We start from the raw sequence: 16,236 nt of genomic DNA on the forward strand, positions 1-16,236 counted from the left end.
TAGACTTGGCAGAAATTGAGAAGATATAATGAAAGATGAGGTTGAAGTGACTGGTGGAGAGACTAGGGGGTGATTGCAGGTGAGGATGGTGAGGTCGCAGGTGAGGCAGGCAGGGCTGAGTGAGCAGGAGGCAAAGCAGCGCGGGCTCAGGCACTAATCCGGAATCAATGAGTCCGAGTGTACGGAAAACTACCAATATAGAGACATGTACATGTACAAACAGCTTGTCACCCGCCTAATATATGCTCCGCCTATCAAATTCAACAGAAATGCCAAAATGAGAGAAATTTACCGCGAATGAACGCTGTGTATAAGTATAAGATCGAATATACTTGCACCGGTATATATCTATATCTGTAATCATCGTTAAGCCCGGTAATATGATACCATGTATCACGGACTGCGAACTGGGTAAAATGCAGATTGACTCAAATTCACCACATTAACTTGATTAATGTGGACCGCCTCCCAAACCTAGAAATAGACGTTAGCTATGAACCTTAAAGAACGGTAGGTATTTCAACCCAGGAGAAACACTCGGTTTAGAACGTACCTGCTGCGTATGCGAGATACCACGTTCGAGAAGCTCCCCCGTCAATCTTCCCGAGATCAAAGGGTTCCTGCGCGAAGAAATTCCACGAGGCGTCCGGATCAATGAGAGCCAAATTAGAGTATAAGACACCTTGCCAACCACCCTGAACTTTGCTTGCGGGTGTAGAGGCCCTATCTGAGAACATGGCGTCCCATTCCTCTCTCACAAAATCCTTATGGCGGGTGTAGGCCGAACTCGGAATGATGGGAAGCATATGAATTCTAAATATCGTAAGCGCCCGCGATTCAAACATGAGCTGTATTTGTTACTGTACTCACCCTTGGATGTATTCGAGATTAGGGCCAAAATATGTCGTATGATCGGCCTTGTTCTCAAAAAGCTATGGTCTATTAGGATTCAAATATGAATATTAGGGCAAAGGGGTTTTATAAGTAAATACTGACAATTCCAGTGACTTTATTGCCGATGAAATTCGGTGGTTGATTGACGTTATCGGACTTCATCAAGAAATAATTGTTTAACGAGCGTGCAAGAATGGCCAGCATCATATTGCCACGGGCTTCCATACTTGGGTCCTTGACAACCTTGCCCCACATCTTGACGGCGTATGCGAACATAGTATCCTCTGAGGTAGACTCTTGATCTTTCCCATCAATAGACTCAAATAGGCCTTTGGCCCAGGAATGCCCATTATACCAGTCAAATCCTCTGGAAAACGGAAACAATGGATCGTCTGACACTGAATTGGCAGCATCGCGGACGAGGGCATTTACCCAGGCCTTATTCGCATCTATCCAGGACGGATCAAGGCTCCCAATTATGGCAGCAGAGAGGATAAAATAACCGTAGTGGAAATGATGGTCGTTATAAAAAGTATTTCCAAAATCGAGCCCCGGGTCTCCAGTCTCGTAAGTCCCAGAAGAGACAATCCCCTTCCACACATTATCATAAACAAGCGGCCATTGCTGTTCGTTATTAACAAACGTTGCGAAAGCGTCCTTCAACGTGTCAAAGGCGGATTCCGAGAGAGGGACATCCTGTGCTAATTCGCGGACAGCATACACCACCATAGCAAACTTCCCAAAAGCCTTCCCGCTAAAGTACATACTATTCAGGTTCGTTTGCTGATGTATGTCTTGGGAGAGCTCATTTGGAGCTATATCTTTAACCATTTGCTTCGCAGGCCTTGAGAGGGTAGCGCTAGTTCCAGCCGGGTTCCAGGGGGCAAATCCCATGTCTATAGGAAGATCAGTCTCGACCATAGTCCATAAATCTGCTACAACAGCCGTAGCTATTCCCTTGGTGGTCGTTCGCAGAACCAGATCTACCTTCCTGCCTTGGGTTTCACTGTCAAAGGATTGAACGTGGTGAGGCAAGGCGAACATTAACAACGGGGTGCTGTCAACATCCTTCCCACCCTTCTCCCAGGCTAACCTGTAAGTCCCAGTCGCGTCTTGGGCGACGACAGAACCTGTGATATTGCCTGCCACAGGATACACCCCCGCAGACCCATCAAAAATCGTCTCCCCTGGCCCGCCATTGGGATTTTTGGCAACCTGGATCGTACCGCTGAATCCAGCTGGTCCATTGATAAGGCCGTTGTTTTCCAACTTCAGTCTTGGATCAGCACCGTCTGCTGGCGTTACGTATATCAACCAATTTGTGTTATCCTCCAAAATGACCTTATATTTAAATATACCTAGTTTTGGAGAAGGTGCAGATTCAAGTTGGCGGAAAAACACGCTACTTTGAATCGCGGGCTGTAAGTCCTTGTAGACACCAGTCACATATCCCATGCCTTGAACCAGAGGGAAAGTAATGTTAGAGTCTGAGTCACGGTTGGGGCGGAGAATAATTTCTGCCGAGAACGCCAGAGGTTTCGAAACAGTTAAAACGGTAGAGCTTCCTATTTCAGCTGCAGACAAAATCATGGATTGAATTCCAATTGGATTAATATAGAATTGGACGGGTTCACCAGGAATCTTTGGGTTTTTGGGGCCAAAGGCGAGCTGATTGGCTTCCGTATGGGATATAGTGAGGCCGTAACTTTTTACAGAACCAGTTCCCTTAGCCCACCCGACTGCGTACGGTTGGACAAACCCGTAGTTTGCCTGGGAACCAATGAAGAAGTTTGCATAAAACTTGTTCGTAGATACTGGCCCTGGCGTATCTGACTGTAAATGAATATTAATATGAATTCAAAATTGAAGGTACGCTGCACAACTTACGATATTATCCCGTTTAAGAGGATGATCATCTCTTGAAGGAATATTCTGCGGGATTTGATCCCTGCTAATCGGCTCGAATATGTTCTGGCCTGACATTGAGGGCGGTTTAGGGGAGGGTGTCGCTGTTGGCGTTGAGGAACTCGGGGAAGGTACAATTGGCGCAAGAGTACTTGATTTTGAGCTTGTTATCGGGTATGGCGGGGAGCAGCCAGCGGTAGAAGACTCCAGGAATGGGGGAGGTGGAGGTATTGTTATACCGATCGAAATATCTGAGTTCAAAGAAGCTGTGCTCGGGGAAAGGAGCCAATTTGCGATCCGAGTCTCTTCCACGTGAGGAAGGCCTGGACACAGATGTCCTTTGTAATAGCAATTTGAGTTGGACGAGAGAACTGCAGATGGGACGCTATCTAGGTGCGGAACGCCTGGATGAAGCAGTCCAATATGGTCTTCAAACACGATGTAAGAGATATCTGTTGGAAAAGGTTGGCTGTATGAGCGAACGTCACTTTCCATTTGGGTGAAATATATCTAAGGGTCAAAGTCAATAGGTGTATATTCCAAGAGAATGTTGACAGTGGGGAAAAAAAAAAAAAAAAAAAAAAAAAGATTACCCACCCCGGTAGTATCGCCGTGTGCTGCTACAGTTGCTGTTGGTACCTGAGTTATGGGGGAAAAGGAGAGGTTGTCAGCTTGGTCGACATCCACAACACATTGATAATTCGACCGACAAGGAAGAGCATGGGCTGCAGGGAAGTGCAGCATGGCCATTATCAAGATGGCCACAAGCCATAGTGGCATGGAGGGTGTCATCTTCCGACGACACAGACTCAATGGAGGAAAGCCAGTATGGTTTGAGGCCCTGGGGAAAGCTCTGACACAGCCAATGGTTTTGGGCCCGGACAAGAACGAGTTAGGATTGGGTGATATAGGGAACGAATGTTGTTATCATGGAGGACTCCGGGCAAAGTAGACCTGAGACAACCAGAACACACAACAGTGAACCTCCTCCGTAGCCACTCCAAGTAGCAATCATCAGATTGTTGTCCGATGTGCAGGTGGGTGGTAGAGAGCGGAACAGCCTCAAACGAGAAAAGGGCTGGACAACAGACAAAAACGAAGGACGCAAAGAGGGTGGGACAAGACAGAAGGGAATTGGAGGAAACGAGGGTGAAGATGAGGAAAAGGAGAGAGATGAAGAAAAAAAAAAAAGAAACAAAGAAAACAAAGCGAGCGACAGAAAGAGGCTCAAGGGCGGAAGGCGAGAACGAGGCCTTGCTATTTATTATTGACAAATGTATGTACACACACTAATAATGTAGTTTAGTTAGTGATGATGTACGCCATCCGCTGCGAGGAAGGCGGAAGGCGGGAAGGCGGGAAGGCCCGCGCCGCGAGCATTTTCCGCTGCGATGAGAAAAAAGCAAATACAGACAGGCTTAAAAACAGCTGAGGAAAATGAAAAAAAATAAAATAAAATAAAATAAAATAAAAAATAAAATAAAAAATTCAACAGCATAAGCTGTAGAGACACAGTACGGAGGAAGAATAGCGAACTGCCCCGCGGGCCTTGATATATGACGGTGTGTCATGATAAATGGCCATTTGTCAAAATGCCAGAGCGGCGGGTGCAAAAGAAATGAAATGAGCCTAATTGTCAACGGAAAGGAGAAAGGAGTCGCTCACCTTTCAACACTCATCAATCACCAAGTTTACACCAGAGCAGAATCAGCTAAATATGTGGTGTAGGCTAGCTAGTATGATGATACATCGGGGATATCCAGCCTGCTTTATATATTCCCTCGTCGATATCAACTGGGGAGGGGTCATTCACCACGAGGCAGGCATGATGAAATCACAAAAGGAAGCATATATATATCAAGCATCCATTCGACAATCATCATTCGTGGCGAGTGATGTTGAAACCAAGGTCCTCCCTGCCCTGTGGCCATATGGTTAATCAGTTAATGTGGGCCGGAGACCAACTAAAAAATTAAAGCGGAGGATCGATCATCTTTCTCGGGTTTCTTTCTGACGAGATTATCAGCTGGCTGGGGGTTGGAGATCAGATAAACAGTTAGTTAATAGCTATATTTCCCCGTATATAATAAAAAGAAAGGTGAGGCTGAGGGTTGTTGTCGAACTGAGCATATTGCCACTGTTGGTGTAACTATTTAACTGATGCTGTATGCTGTACATCACTACATACATAAGTTAAATTATCAGATATGATATCATTTGTCTAGTTACACACGCAAAACTTTGGATAGCAGGAATAACAAAAGAGTTGCTGCATCTACATGTTCGTTCATACTGGCTATCCGGTGACCAATCTTGATTTTCCCGTTTTCAACTATTTAAATACGCAGTAGTTAACCATTTTGTAACCAACCAACTCAAAGCTTAACTACTTACTCCGTAGTTTACGCAGTACCTGGACTCAGGTCCCCCCCAACTCTAACAGAACACCTGCCGCAAATGTGATATTGTGATATCGGGGATGCAGAACAACAACCAGATCATGACCACATCCAACTGATCCAACCCTCCAAGGATCCTTACATTATGACACCCTCTCCCCCAGAATCAAATCGCATACCCCTCCCTCCCTTCTCAGCCACTCCCTGATGCGCACTGGACTGTTCTCTGCTCTGCTCTGCTCTGCTTACAGTGTTGGCCCGCCGTTGGCCCGACGACCGGATCTTATGTTTTTTTCATTGTAGAGGCTTAATTCCACATAATACTGATTTTATAGTCACACATCAATTACATTAGTCCTAATGTAGTTAGTATATTACTGTATATGGTTTAGTCAGTCTTGGCTTTCAGACTATGAGCTCCACCCCACAGATCTCTCAACATACTGCGTACGTAAGTATAATTCTGTAGAATCTCCTCAGATAGAGCCCTCTCCTGCTCTGGGTATAGAGATCCTCAGATAATATAGATATAGGTGTATAGAGTCTCCTGAGTATAGAGACTCTCTGAGTAGAGGTCTCCTGTGTATAGAGCCCCTGGATATAGAGCGGCCCCCTGGTATAGAGACTTCTGAGCACAGAGATGGATGAGAGAGTACAGAGTAAATCAACCTCCAATGAGGAGATCTTGATTGCTAATACAATCAGTATCATTAATTTGTCACTATAGACTGCCATAGACAAGGTTGTTTTTTTGAAACAAACCAGCCACCAACCGACCATGAATCGACATCCAACCATTCCATCCCATCCATATCCAAGGAATCCGTTGTAAGGCAGCATCCCTTGTACGGAACCCGGGGTTATAGTTGAACCAAGTTCAAGAGCTACTCCGATGCACAACACACAGCTCTGCATACTGCACATATCTATCCATTGCATATCTGTCCCAGCAGTCCCAGCTGATATCATCACCATACACACTCGAAAAACATAGATGGGATGTGGTAGATTGATAATAACCCAGGTTGTGCCAAGCAGGTTTGGGGCAAAATATATATATATATACACATATAAAATCAAGTGGAAGATTTTTTTCCCCTTTCCGGCTTAAAGCCTTCTACCCGTGGAATTACTAAAAACTCAAAGGCGCTTGCTACCCTCTCGTTGCCCTCTCTCTACCACGGTTCCCCACTCTTACCTTTCCCAAGATTCACAAGTACAATTACCAACGTCCGGAGGCTATATCAGGGGTATGTGTTCCGTTGTTTGGGCCGATGCGCAAGGCAGGTGTTACGGTTAGGTTGCAGTAAACCAGTGAATCTCAATTTTACCCCTTCGCCGAAAGGAGTGAGTAGAAAGTATGTAGTAATACCGTACGTACTACGGGGTGAAAGAGAAGTGTACTCCCATTTCATTAAAACGGGAATGACAAAACATACCATGTGAGCTTTTTTTTTTCTTTTTTTTTTTTTCTTTTTTTCCCTGCCATCTCTGGAAGTTAGTGCCATCGGGGCTTGCGTTGAGGAAGAAGAGGAGGGGGGGTTGGGGAATGGGAATGAAAGGCATATCGAAAGGATATCGCGATTTATGTCGTTACTAAATATTCCCATCATATTTATTTCTTTTCTCTTTCCCCTGTGCACATAAGTAGCATGGACATTCTCATCGGCGGATATGCCAAGTAGAAATGAAAATACTATGTAAGAAAAAAGACCACTCCTTCCTACAAATAGACAACGATGTATATAACAGGTGGCAGATTCTCTATTTCAACACCAACCAAAAGAAGAAGATAAAATAAAATAAAATCCACATAAACTTTATAAAACTCATTCGCAGCACTGTAGCCACAGATCACAACAGCGGTTTCTGCAACGGCTTGATAACACCCTGCTTGAGCATGACGCGCGGTTTCGTGGCGTTCTGGAACGTTTCCTTGGTCGTCCATTCGGGGCCGATGGGTAGCCGGAGGGAACGTTCGTACTGCTGCCTTGATTCGAAGGGGTGGGGTAATTGGGAGGCGAGATATTTGGTATTCTGTTGTTTGGTATTGTTAGTAATTGTAGCAAACCAGCCAGCCAGCCATATTTCACATATTTCACATATTTCCAGAAAAGCTAAAACAAATAGTCCGCATATGCTGTTTACATACCTTCTTCACCCGCTTCTCATTAACAATAACCCGATCAAGCTTCGCATCCTTGCGTTTCTCAGCCTTGACGCCCTCCTCCGTCACGAAGGAGCGTCTCGCCTTCGCCTGCTTCTTCTCGCGTTTCGTCAGTCCCGCCCCGGCCCACGATCCCCATCCGGGCAGTGTGGTGTCGATGACTTGGTCACCCTCCTCCTCGATTGTTTGCAGTTTCTCCTTGGAAAAGTCGACCAGCACTTCGTCACCTGCGAAGGCTTTCTTGACGAGGTCTGCATTTTTGAGAAGGACGGGTACACGTGTATTATCGTCGTCGTCATCTTCATCTTCGCTGCCCGCGGTACCAGCAGAAGGGGCAGTTTTGCCGTGTGATTTGACGGCTACTTGCTTTTTGGCCGATTTGCCTCGTTTGGGTTCTGCTGACAAGAGGGACTGAGAAGGACCGCTTTCAACAGCATCATTGCCGATCAAGTTAATGTCAGCTGCTCCGTCGGATGAGTCATTTTGCTTCTTTGAATTCCTCTTGGGCTGCGCGAGCCATGGATTGTCGACATCAGCATCATTATCTTTAGTTGCGCGGCCATTGGTTTGATTAGATTGCTTCTTAGGGGGACGCGAGTTGCGTGTCGTAGACTTAGGCGCACGGTTGTTGTCGTCTACTTTAATCTCAACTTCTCCATCAGACTCCATTGCGCGCACTTTCTCGTCCGTTTCTGAATCTGGCTCCTCAAATTCCTGTCGTTGAGGAGCTGTAACAGCAGGTTTATTGGTGGTGGCATTTTGGCCGAATTTCTGACGGCCCATCTCTGCCATATCATTATCAGACTGTGAATCATCCCCATTGCCCATCTCGCGGCGGAGCTTTTTGATTTCAGCATCGTTCTGAGCCTTCCGCGCAGCTTCAGCATTCCGCATAAATTTCATGGACAGTAAAGCTGCATGTGGCCCCGTCATCGGCTCTTCTGTGGCATTTCCGTTTTGGTCGAGCTCGTTGAGTTTCTTCTTAAGACGTTCTGTCTCAGCGTCTGACCCAAACCCATCCTCAGCGGCATCATCGTCGCTCTCAGATTCTTCACTTGACGAGTCTAGATACTCTTCCTGACCCGTAGTAACTCGCTTCCCTTCTATTCTGCTCTGCAGCTCCTCCTCCCGCCTAGCCAGATCCGCCATTTCCAGTCGTGCTTCGTCATCCCAACCAGTCCTTCCAGTCTGCTTAAGGCTTTTAGCCCATTTGCTTTCCCTATGTTTCGCTCCCATTCGAGCTTCCGCTCTCCGGCGGTCAAGCATTTCGCGATCCTCTTCATCGACATCAACTCCTGCAGCGATAAGAGCTTCCCGCTCTCTAAGATCCATTTTTTCCCGCTCCTTGCGATGAACGCGACGGTAAGATTTACTCTTAATTTTCTTAATCCGCTTAGCCCGCACCTCCTCGCGGAAAAGTAGCTCTCGAGCCTTTCGTAGCTCCGCGCGACGGGCCTGTATCTCTTCCAAGGGGAGCTTTTTCGCCTGTAACTCTTCAAATTCTTGAATTCGAGCCTCCCCAGATTTATCCTTCTCATCCGCTAGGCCACTCTCCACAAGGATATTTTGAATAGTGCTCTCAAGGTCATTCAGTGGTTTTGCATCAGTAATGGATGACTGCTGTATGGCGTTCGGTTCTGGAAGGGGGAATGACAGATGGTCAGCTCTTCGGTTGGCTTTAACGGTTTCGATCCATCGATCAAGGGTCTCTTTGCTCTTCTCGTAGGCTGCCGCACGGTCGATACGATCCTGCTGGCGTTTAGCAAGAGGCGCTTGCAGTTTTCCGGGTATTCCGGCTTTGCTCTTCTTCGTTGAGGCAACGGCGTCCAGATGTTTCAGCGACCCTTTCATGCGAGAGTCGGAAATGGTTGGTATAAGATCGGCAACAGTAAGCTTCCTGGTGGGCGTGAGACCGAACTCCGTAGGTTGGGCGCCATGAGTGATGGCCCGATGCTTCAGCTTCGATTGACCGTCGTCGGACTGTCCATTTTCCATAGATTTGACGAACTTCTGTAATTTTGACAAGCCACGCTCGTTCAAATCGTCTTCGTCGGAAAACGATAGCCCAGACGCATCGCTCGCATCGTCTCTAGAGTCGTCAGAGTCATCCTCTTCCCCCTCACCCTCGCTGCCAGTTATATCAATAATATCATCATCGTCTTCTTCTTCTTCTTCTTCTTCCGTAATCTTAGACTTAGAATTCGCTTTGGATTTCTTAGTTTTCGCTTTCGTGTCTGATTCCGACTCCTCTGCATTCATATCCCAGGCCGTAGCAAGATCCACCGCGTCTTCCCCAAGATCATCGTCATCATCCAGCTCTTCCCCATCACCTTCTGATAAATCGAAGTCGTCGGTATCCCGTTTTCTCAGAGTAGACTTCGCCTTGGCCTTCGAGTTCCCACCAACCTTACGCCCATCGAAATTCTCCTCGTCACTCTCACCCATGGCTTCGTCACTGTCGATTTCACTGTCATCATCAGAATCGACCCGACCTAGCTGCCATTCATTCCCCTCGCTATCACTTCCATAATTATCGTTGGACTCTGAGTCTTCATCGTCGCCCGTCCTCCGTCGCTTGGAAGGTTGAACGTGCGACTCCTCCTCATCGTCAAATTTAGAAGTACCACCCCTCTTCCGTTTCGAGCCGTCATCTTCTTCCACCCCGAGGCGATGCTTTCGAATCCCAGAGTTCGAGGGATATTGTTTCTCCGCAACTGTTAAGGCATCCAGACCGCCCCGTGTATATGGTTTCTTCGTTCCTTTCGGTTTCGAGCGGCGGGGCTCCTCTTTGGACCGGAGCTGGTTAGATCGTCTAGCCATAGCTATGATTAATCCCGCTCCGAGGGAGAAGAGGATAACACGCGGAAAAACAGACGGTGTTGGGAAAAGTGAAATTTATTTGTGATTTTGGCGTAAATAACTGGGGCATTCGAAATATCCCAAAAGAAAAAAAAGTTTCTCGGTTCCTCAATCGGCGCTAGTCAAGCTTTCTCGCGGAACAGCCAAAGACGAGGGCAAGAACACAAACCACCCGCCGAACGGAACACGATATCTCAGCATCCGCGCTATTACGACCGTTTGCGAATTGGAGGCCTATGTTTGGTCATTCGACCTTGGATGGACCCATTCCCACCTCGTCTTGATCATGTTTAAACCTACAAGAAGCTTGAATGCGCGGCTGCGGTTGACCACCAAGCAAGTCGGCGGAGGCTATTACAAGGGTAACCGGACGGGCAATGTTGGTTACTTCGGCAGGAAGAAAGGCACATACTTTATCGACTGGCGGAAAGTGCGCACATATGTCGTCCCAGAGGGACTTGATACATTTAAGGTCTGATTCTATCGTTTGCGCCCACTCCTACCCTACCCCCTCCCCTCCCCTTCATCCCGTCTATTTCTTCCTACTCCCTACCGATGCGCCAATGCACCAATCTCCTGCTTTGTGCGGCCTCATGATACTTGATTGCTAACTTGAATCCCTTCTTCGCACTGGGTTTCCCCCCCAATAGCTTACTCCCTTCGTGACGAAACGAATGGAGCCTACCAGAACCCACTACACGCAGACGATAATGATCGGCGACCGGGAAGTGGAGGTGCCACGGGGGATGAATGGGAAAGACTACCTCGATGACTGGTACGCAAATAACGAGCTGGAGTCTGATGAAATGGAACGGATTCGGCGAGAAGAGGTGTCCGGCCAAGAGGACACGGCCATGTCAGACGGACAGCATGCGGAGCAAACAACTTCCGAGCAAAAAACCAATCCAGGCACACACATGGATAATAGCAAGCATCACCCACCAAGCAAGCAAGACCCATAGACTCTTATTGTTCGGCTTTAATTGTTGTTTGGCGTCTCTACATCAACCCTCATGCGACTCTCGTTCGCTTCCGTACGATTGACCATTCGCAGACGGTCCGCTAGTCCCGCTCTTGGGTACTGGGGGGATATTGGGGGTTATTTATTTGGACATTTCACTTGGTCTCGCCCTTCTTTCAGTCAGTCTTTGCAGATAAGATCCTGGTTTTGTTTGCGTCATGTACAATATCCATTTTACATTGTTCATTTTTCTGTCGTTAGAGGTTTCAGGCGAAATGGGCTACTGGGTTTATATACATGAAAAATAAGGGAGAAAGTGTTCCATTTCTATTTCCCCATCTCCCTGGGGATATGCTTATGGGGCTCTGTGCACAACTTTGTGCGTTTTTGATTGAAAAGATTTCAAGGTATCAGTCTCTATTATAGTCGCGAGGATTTTGGCTGGTATGCCTTTTACGTACTTACTGTAGGCAAACAATATCAGTATAAACTGGAAAATGAGCATGTATAAAAATCTATCGACAGTTTGAGTTGCAATGGGGATGGATTTACAGCCTGGCAAACGAAAATCTACGTTCTGGAACTGTACTCCTTCGAGGACTACCAAGATAATTTTTCCTTTACAACAAATCTATATCATAGAAGTTCACTATCACTATGTTCTCCTACCAATACATTGCGTTGTATACATTTCAGAGGGTGACATATGTGTTGTTGTCAGCAAATGCAGATTAAATATGCACGATTTAGGCCGATGACGTTTCCGACCAACACACTAAATACCTTCAACATCCGAGATTCTCGAATTTGCAACCCCATCGCCGCGAGACCAACGCCACCACAAATATTTCCGTTTTCTTTATGAGCATGAACATGTCCAGCTAAGGCCCAACTCTCTGAAGCATGGGTCACTTTTGCCGCATGGTCCTGCGCTATTCCCCGCCACCACTCAGCATCTAAATATATTCCTCTCGACTAGGTTTCCTGCTCTCCCCTCTCCTCCCCTCTACAACAGCTTTCACAACAACCATGTTCCAGTCATTTACTGGAAAGGCGCGACGACCACGGCAGGTCAACCTCTCAAACAGGCCAACTATCCCTTCTACACACTCTTCCGGACGTCATGGCTCCGCCGGCCAGGGCCCGCAGGCAACCCTCGCCCTCGCCCAGCAGGAACGCCGCCAGCGACGACTAGACAGAGAGCGCTTGCAGGCAAGCCGCATTCTACAACGGACATGGAGAGGATACAAGGCCCGAAAAGCAATCAAAGATGCTTGGAGAATAGAGTGGGATAATGTGGAACGAAATAGAGGCTCCGATGTCATCCCCGGTTCGGATGTAGGAGCCCCAGTGTGGATGGGTTCGCTGCGGCCCTACACAAATCCTACGGATTGCTTGTCTCAACTTAGGAAACTGTTGCGTTTTGTTTCGATTAAGGATCAGGATGACTGGTCCCGGCTATCATATTTTGCAAAATCTTTCCAAATGACTCTGGAAGAGGCTCCGGTTCTGCAGCCTGACGGAGAATGGCCGCTCACACTTGGCCGCCTCGGAGGAGTTGCACTTCAGTTCCTTGCCATAATACCCTCGTCGATACCATCTCTATCGTTGGTTAACGATCTCCTCCAGCTTATATCGTTTCTGTCTACCTTGATACCCACTCAGATGACTCGACAGGCTGAACAGTATTATTCTGCTCTAGCTGCCATAGCTCTCAACCTCCAGTCCTCCCCATTGAATACTAGTCAAACCAGAGACATGGTGGTGAAAAGCGTACTCGCCCTCCTTCAACCGATCACATCGGAAACTCTCGATGCTTATGGGTGGTTCGGACGAGTCTTCTTAACAATTCCGTCTCTTGACCGCCATCTTGGAGCGCTAGGTGACCTAGCCACTGGGATAAACTATAAACTTCTGGCTTCCGCGATAGATTCACATATCCTACCGTTCGCAGATTTCTTTCTCCAGTCAACGGATGTGGACAAACGATTGTGGCTGCTCTCCTATTTCATCTTCTTCCATCGACACGCTCAGGGTAATGGTGTGGTCAAGCAGGCTCCAGAGACTTTGTTTGTTAAGGTCGTGTCCGGCCTACTCGGTCCAGTTTCTGGTGACATATCTCGTCGGCTTGATGGCGAGGAAAAGTCCCAGGCTAGGCTTCTTCCTCCGTTCGTTCGAAACCAGCTCCTCACCCTAGTCGACCAGCACAGCATCACACACCTTCTAGGCCAGGCAGCATCAAGTCGGGTTTCAACTAACAAAGCTTCTCAGCTACACTTACAGGCGTCGGATGATGCAAAGGCCCTAGCAGCCTATGCGCTAACGCTTTTAAGAGCATTTCCCAAGAGAGGTGACGAAATACGCATGTGGCTTTACTTAGGTTCCGCGATGGAAACAGGAGTAGATGGGGGTTCAGCGTCTGGTCGATTGCCTGCTATCAAGTACTTTTGGAACGCATCTAGATCAACAAAGGTATTTCTAAATATAACGCAAAAGCCGCGCGATGTCCTGGCAATGCTTCAAGCAGGCTCTGCACTTAGCTCCCAAGGCGCAAGTCCAACAGTCCAACAAAGCAGCGATCAAGATCAAGAATGGACAATCATTCTCCTGTTTCTTGAGCTTTATACTTTTCTTCTCAAAGTTTTGGACGATGAAGAATTCTTTTCTGCCACTCCTTCGCTAGGAAGAACTACAAACTCGAATGCTTCCTGGACACAGGAGAGTGCTTTACCACTTGATGATGTTAAGAGTTTGACGCTTTTCTTGAAGAACTTGGCGTTCACACTATATTGGAATGCGGCGGATTTGACCTCTGCGAATGTAGATACCACTGACCCCAGCGGCATCCGAAATTACTTCAGTACCCGTTCTACGAAACTAGAGCCGGAATCCTCAACCCTAAAATCCAAGAGCGGAACATTAATGAGCGTTACTGGCATACCTCTAGAATATTTCAAAGGATTAGTGACGGGATTGTTACGCATGGTACACGAAAGAGAGTAAGTTTTCACTCGTCTTGATCTATAAATTCGCTTACGTTTTACTAACTAGCTGTCCAGCTCGAGGCGGAAATTTTTGCCTGACGGCCATTGGCTTATGGTCGACCGCTTAGATATGGAAGGGTTCATTCCTACGGTCGTCGCTGAGGAGGAAAATAGAAATCAGCTCCAAGATGATGACGATGACGATGATGACAATGAGGAGACGCCAGATGACACAATGGATGACGATTATGACCACTCCCGGGGCTTGATAGGGACCGGAAGGGCTCAGCAGCTTCGCCGAATCGAAGAGCTTAGAAAGCGACAACAGCAAGTCGCACGGAGGAAAGAGCTCGAAGCTGTTGCCCCGCGACTGGAAATTTTGAGGAACATACCATTTTTCATACCTTTCGCCACCCGTGTGCAGATATTCCGGGAGTTTATCTTTAGAGACCAAGTTCAGAGAAGAAGGGGGTATATCGACCCCGACTCCTGGCGCTTATCTGTTGCTCATAGCCTGATGGGATTGGGCAGTGACGGTAGGCCCATGGGACATGACATCTTGAACAAGCATCATGCGAACATAAGACGAGAATCGCTGTTCCAGGACGCGTTCGAACAGTTCTACGAGCTAGGGGACGGTTTGAAGGAACCGATACAGATTTCATTTATCGACAAATTTGGCACGCCAGAAGCAGGAATCGATGGTGGTGGTGTCACCAAGGAATTTCTCACGAGCGTGATTAATGACGCCTTCAATCCATCGGGTGCCTCCAGCCTTTTTATCGAAAACGATCAGCACCTATTGTACCCGAACCCTACACTCATAGAACAGCGAAAGGCTGAGCTTCGGCGACAGGGAATTCCCGACAGAAGCGTCACCATGAATGCAGAGGTTAAAGAATTATTGAAGCGGTACGAGTTTCTAGGTCGTATCATCGGGAAATGTCTTTATGAGGGGATTCTGGTGGATGTCAGCTTCGCGGGGTTCTTTCTTTTGAAATGGGCCCTGACTGGAGGGACGAGCTCGGCGCGCAAAGAGTCTTCGTATCGTGCTAATCTCAATGACGTGCGGGATCTCGACGAAAGCCTGTACCAGGGACTGGTAAGTCCGTTTGTGTTTCTAGCTGCCCTCAATTAACCAACCGCTTCCCTGGAAGAATCATTTTTGAAACTGAAACTACTGAACCTCTTTGCTAACAACCCCCTTCCTCATCCGCAGCTCCAACTAAAAAACTACCCTGGAGACGTCGAAGACTTCTCTCTAAACTTCACTCTCACAGATACTATAGACATTCCCATTGAAAAACCTGACGGCACCACCGAGACAATCACAGAAAGCATAACCAGAGACCTAAAACCACACGGCTCCGAGATCCCTGTGACAAACCAAAACCGACTCGTCTACATCTCCTACATCGCCCGCCACCGTCTCCAAGCACAGCCCTACCTACAAACCAACGCCTTCCTCCAGGGCCTCGGCACCATCATCCAGCCCTCCTGGCTATCCATGTTCAACCAGTCCGAACTCCAAACCCTCATCGGCGGAGACGCGGGGGAGATCGACGTGGCCGACCTACGGCGTAACACCGTCTACAGCGGCGTCTACGTGATCGGCGACGATAACCAGGAACACCCCACAATCAAACTATTTTGGGAAGTGCTACACGCGATGACGAACGCAGACAGGCAGAAGGTGCTCAAGTTCGTGACGTCGACGCCCCGCGCACCGTTGTTGGGATTCAGCCATTTGAATCCGCGGTTTAGCATACGCGATTCGAGCGCGGATGAGGAGCGCTTACCCAGCACGAGTACGTGTGCGAATTTGCTGAAGTTACCGCGGTATACGCGGCGGGATACATTGAGGGAGAAACTGATGTATGCGATTAATGCGGGGGCTGGGTTTGATTTGAGTTAAGCTGAACAACTGAGGTGGAGGGTTGTAGTTTTGGGTCCTATTTTACTTTTCTTTCCTTTCATTTTCTTTCGCCATATATACTGGGGGTAATCGTTCTGCGAAGTGCGTTTGGGCTTTCATTTCATTTCAATTTTTAGTCCTTCCCCCTGACG

At 47.6% G+C, this 16,236-nt stretch overlaps 4 protein-coding genes across 5 annotated transcripts; 2 read left to right on the forward strand and 2 right to left on the reverse strand.

Annotated features, from left to right (window-relative positions):
* Positions 1 to 451: 451 nt before the first annotated feature.
* Positions 452 to 3,591, reverse strand: BDBG_03183 (endo-1,3(4)-beta-glucanase; the record flags this gene model as incomplete). Its single annotated transcript, XM_002625973.2, has 6 exons — positions 452 to 474; positions 554 to 813; positions 871 to 932; positions 997 to 2,727; positions 2,782 to 3,309; positions 3,397 to 3,591. The coding sequence occupies 6 exons, from the start codon at positions 3,589 to 3,591 to the stop codon at positions 452 to 454; spliced, it is 2,799 nt and encodes a 932-aa protein (XP_002626019.1).
* Positions 3,592 to 5,806: 2,215 nt separating this feature from the next.
* Positions 5,807 to 10,696, reverse strand: BDBG_03184 (small nucleolar ribonucleoprotein complex subunit Utp14). Its single transcript, XM_002625974.2, has 2 exons — positions 7,351 to 10,696; positions 5,807 to 7,235 (listed from the first exon to the last, which is right to left on the reverse strand). Exons 1-2 carry the CDS (start codon positions 10,183 to 10,185, stop codon positions 7,053 to 7,055), a joined length of 3,018 nt encoding a protein of 1,005 aa, XP_002626020.1. The 5' UTR covers positions 10,186 to 10,696; the 3' UTR covers positions 5,807 to 7,052.
* Positions 7,280 to 11,837, forward strand: BDBG_03185. 2 transcript variants are annotated; one of them, XM_002625975.2, is made up of 3 exons: positions 7,280 to 9,522; positions 9,682 to 10,696; positions 10,875 to 11,837. In XM_002625975.2, the coding sequence occupies exons 2-3, from the start codon at positions 10,511 to 10,513 to the stop codon at positions 11,184 to 11,186; spliced, it is 498 nt and encodes a 165-aa protein (XP_002626021.1). In that variant the 5' UTR covers positions 7,280 to 9,522; positions 9,682 to 10,510; the 3' UTR covers positions 11,187 to 11,837. The 2 variants fall into 2 exon arrangements, with proteins under 2 accessions (XP_002626021.1, XP_031577583.1); XM_031721146.1 differs by having other exon boundaries at positions 7,280 to 8,727; positions 9,632 to 10,696.
* A 377-nt stretch (positions 11,838 to 12,214) lies between these two features.
* Positions 12,215 to 16,084, forward strand: BDBG_03186 (ubiquitin-protein ligase E3 C; the record flags this gene model as incomplete). Its single annotated transcript, XM_002625976.2, has 3 exons — positions 12,215 to 14,184; positions 14,245 to 15,271; positions 15,389 to 16,084. The coding sequence occupies 3 exons, from the start codon at positions 12,215 to 12,217 to the stop codon at positions 16,082 to 16,084; spliced, it is 3,693 nt and encodes a 1,230-aa protein (XP_002626022.1).
* Positions 16,085 to 16,236: the final 152 nt, after the last annotated feature.

Source organism: Blastomyces gilchristii (genome assembly GCF_000003855.2).
Source record: "Blastomyces gilchristii SLH14081 genomic scaffold supercont1.5, whole genome shotgun sequence".
Lineage (NCBI taxonomy): Eukaryota > Fungi > Ascomycota > Eurotiomycetes > Onygenales > Ajellomycetaceae > Blastomyces > Blastomyces gilchristii.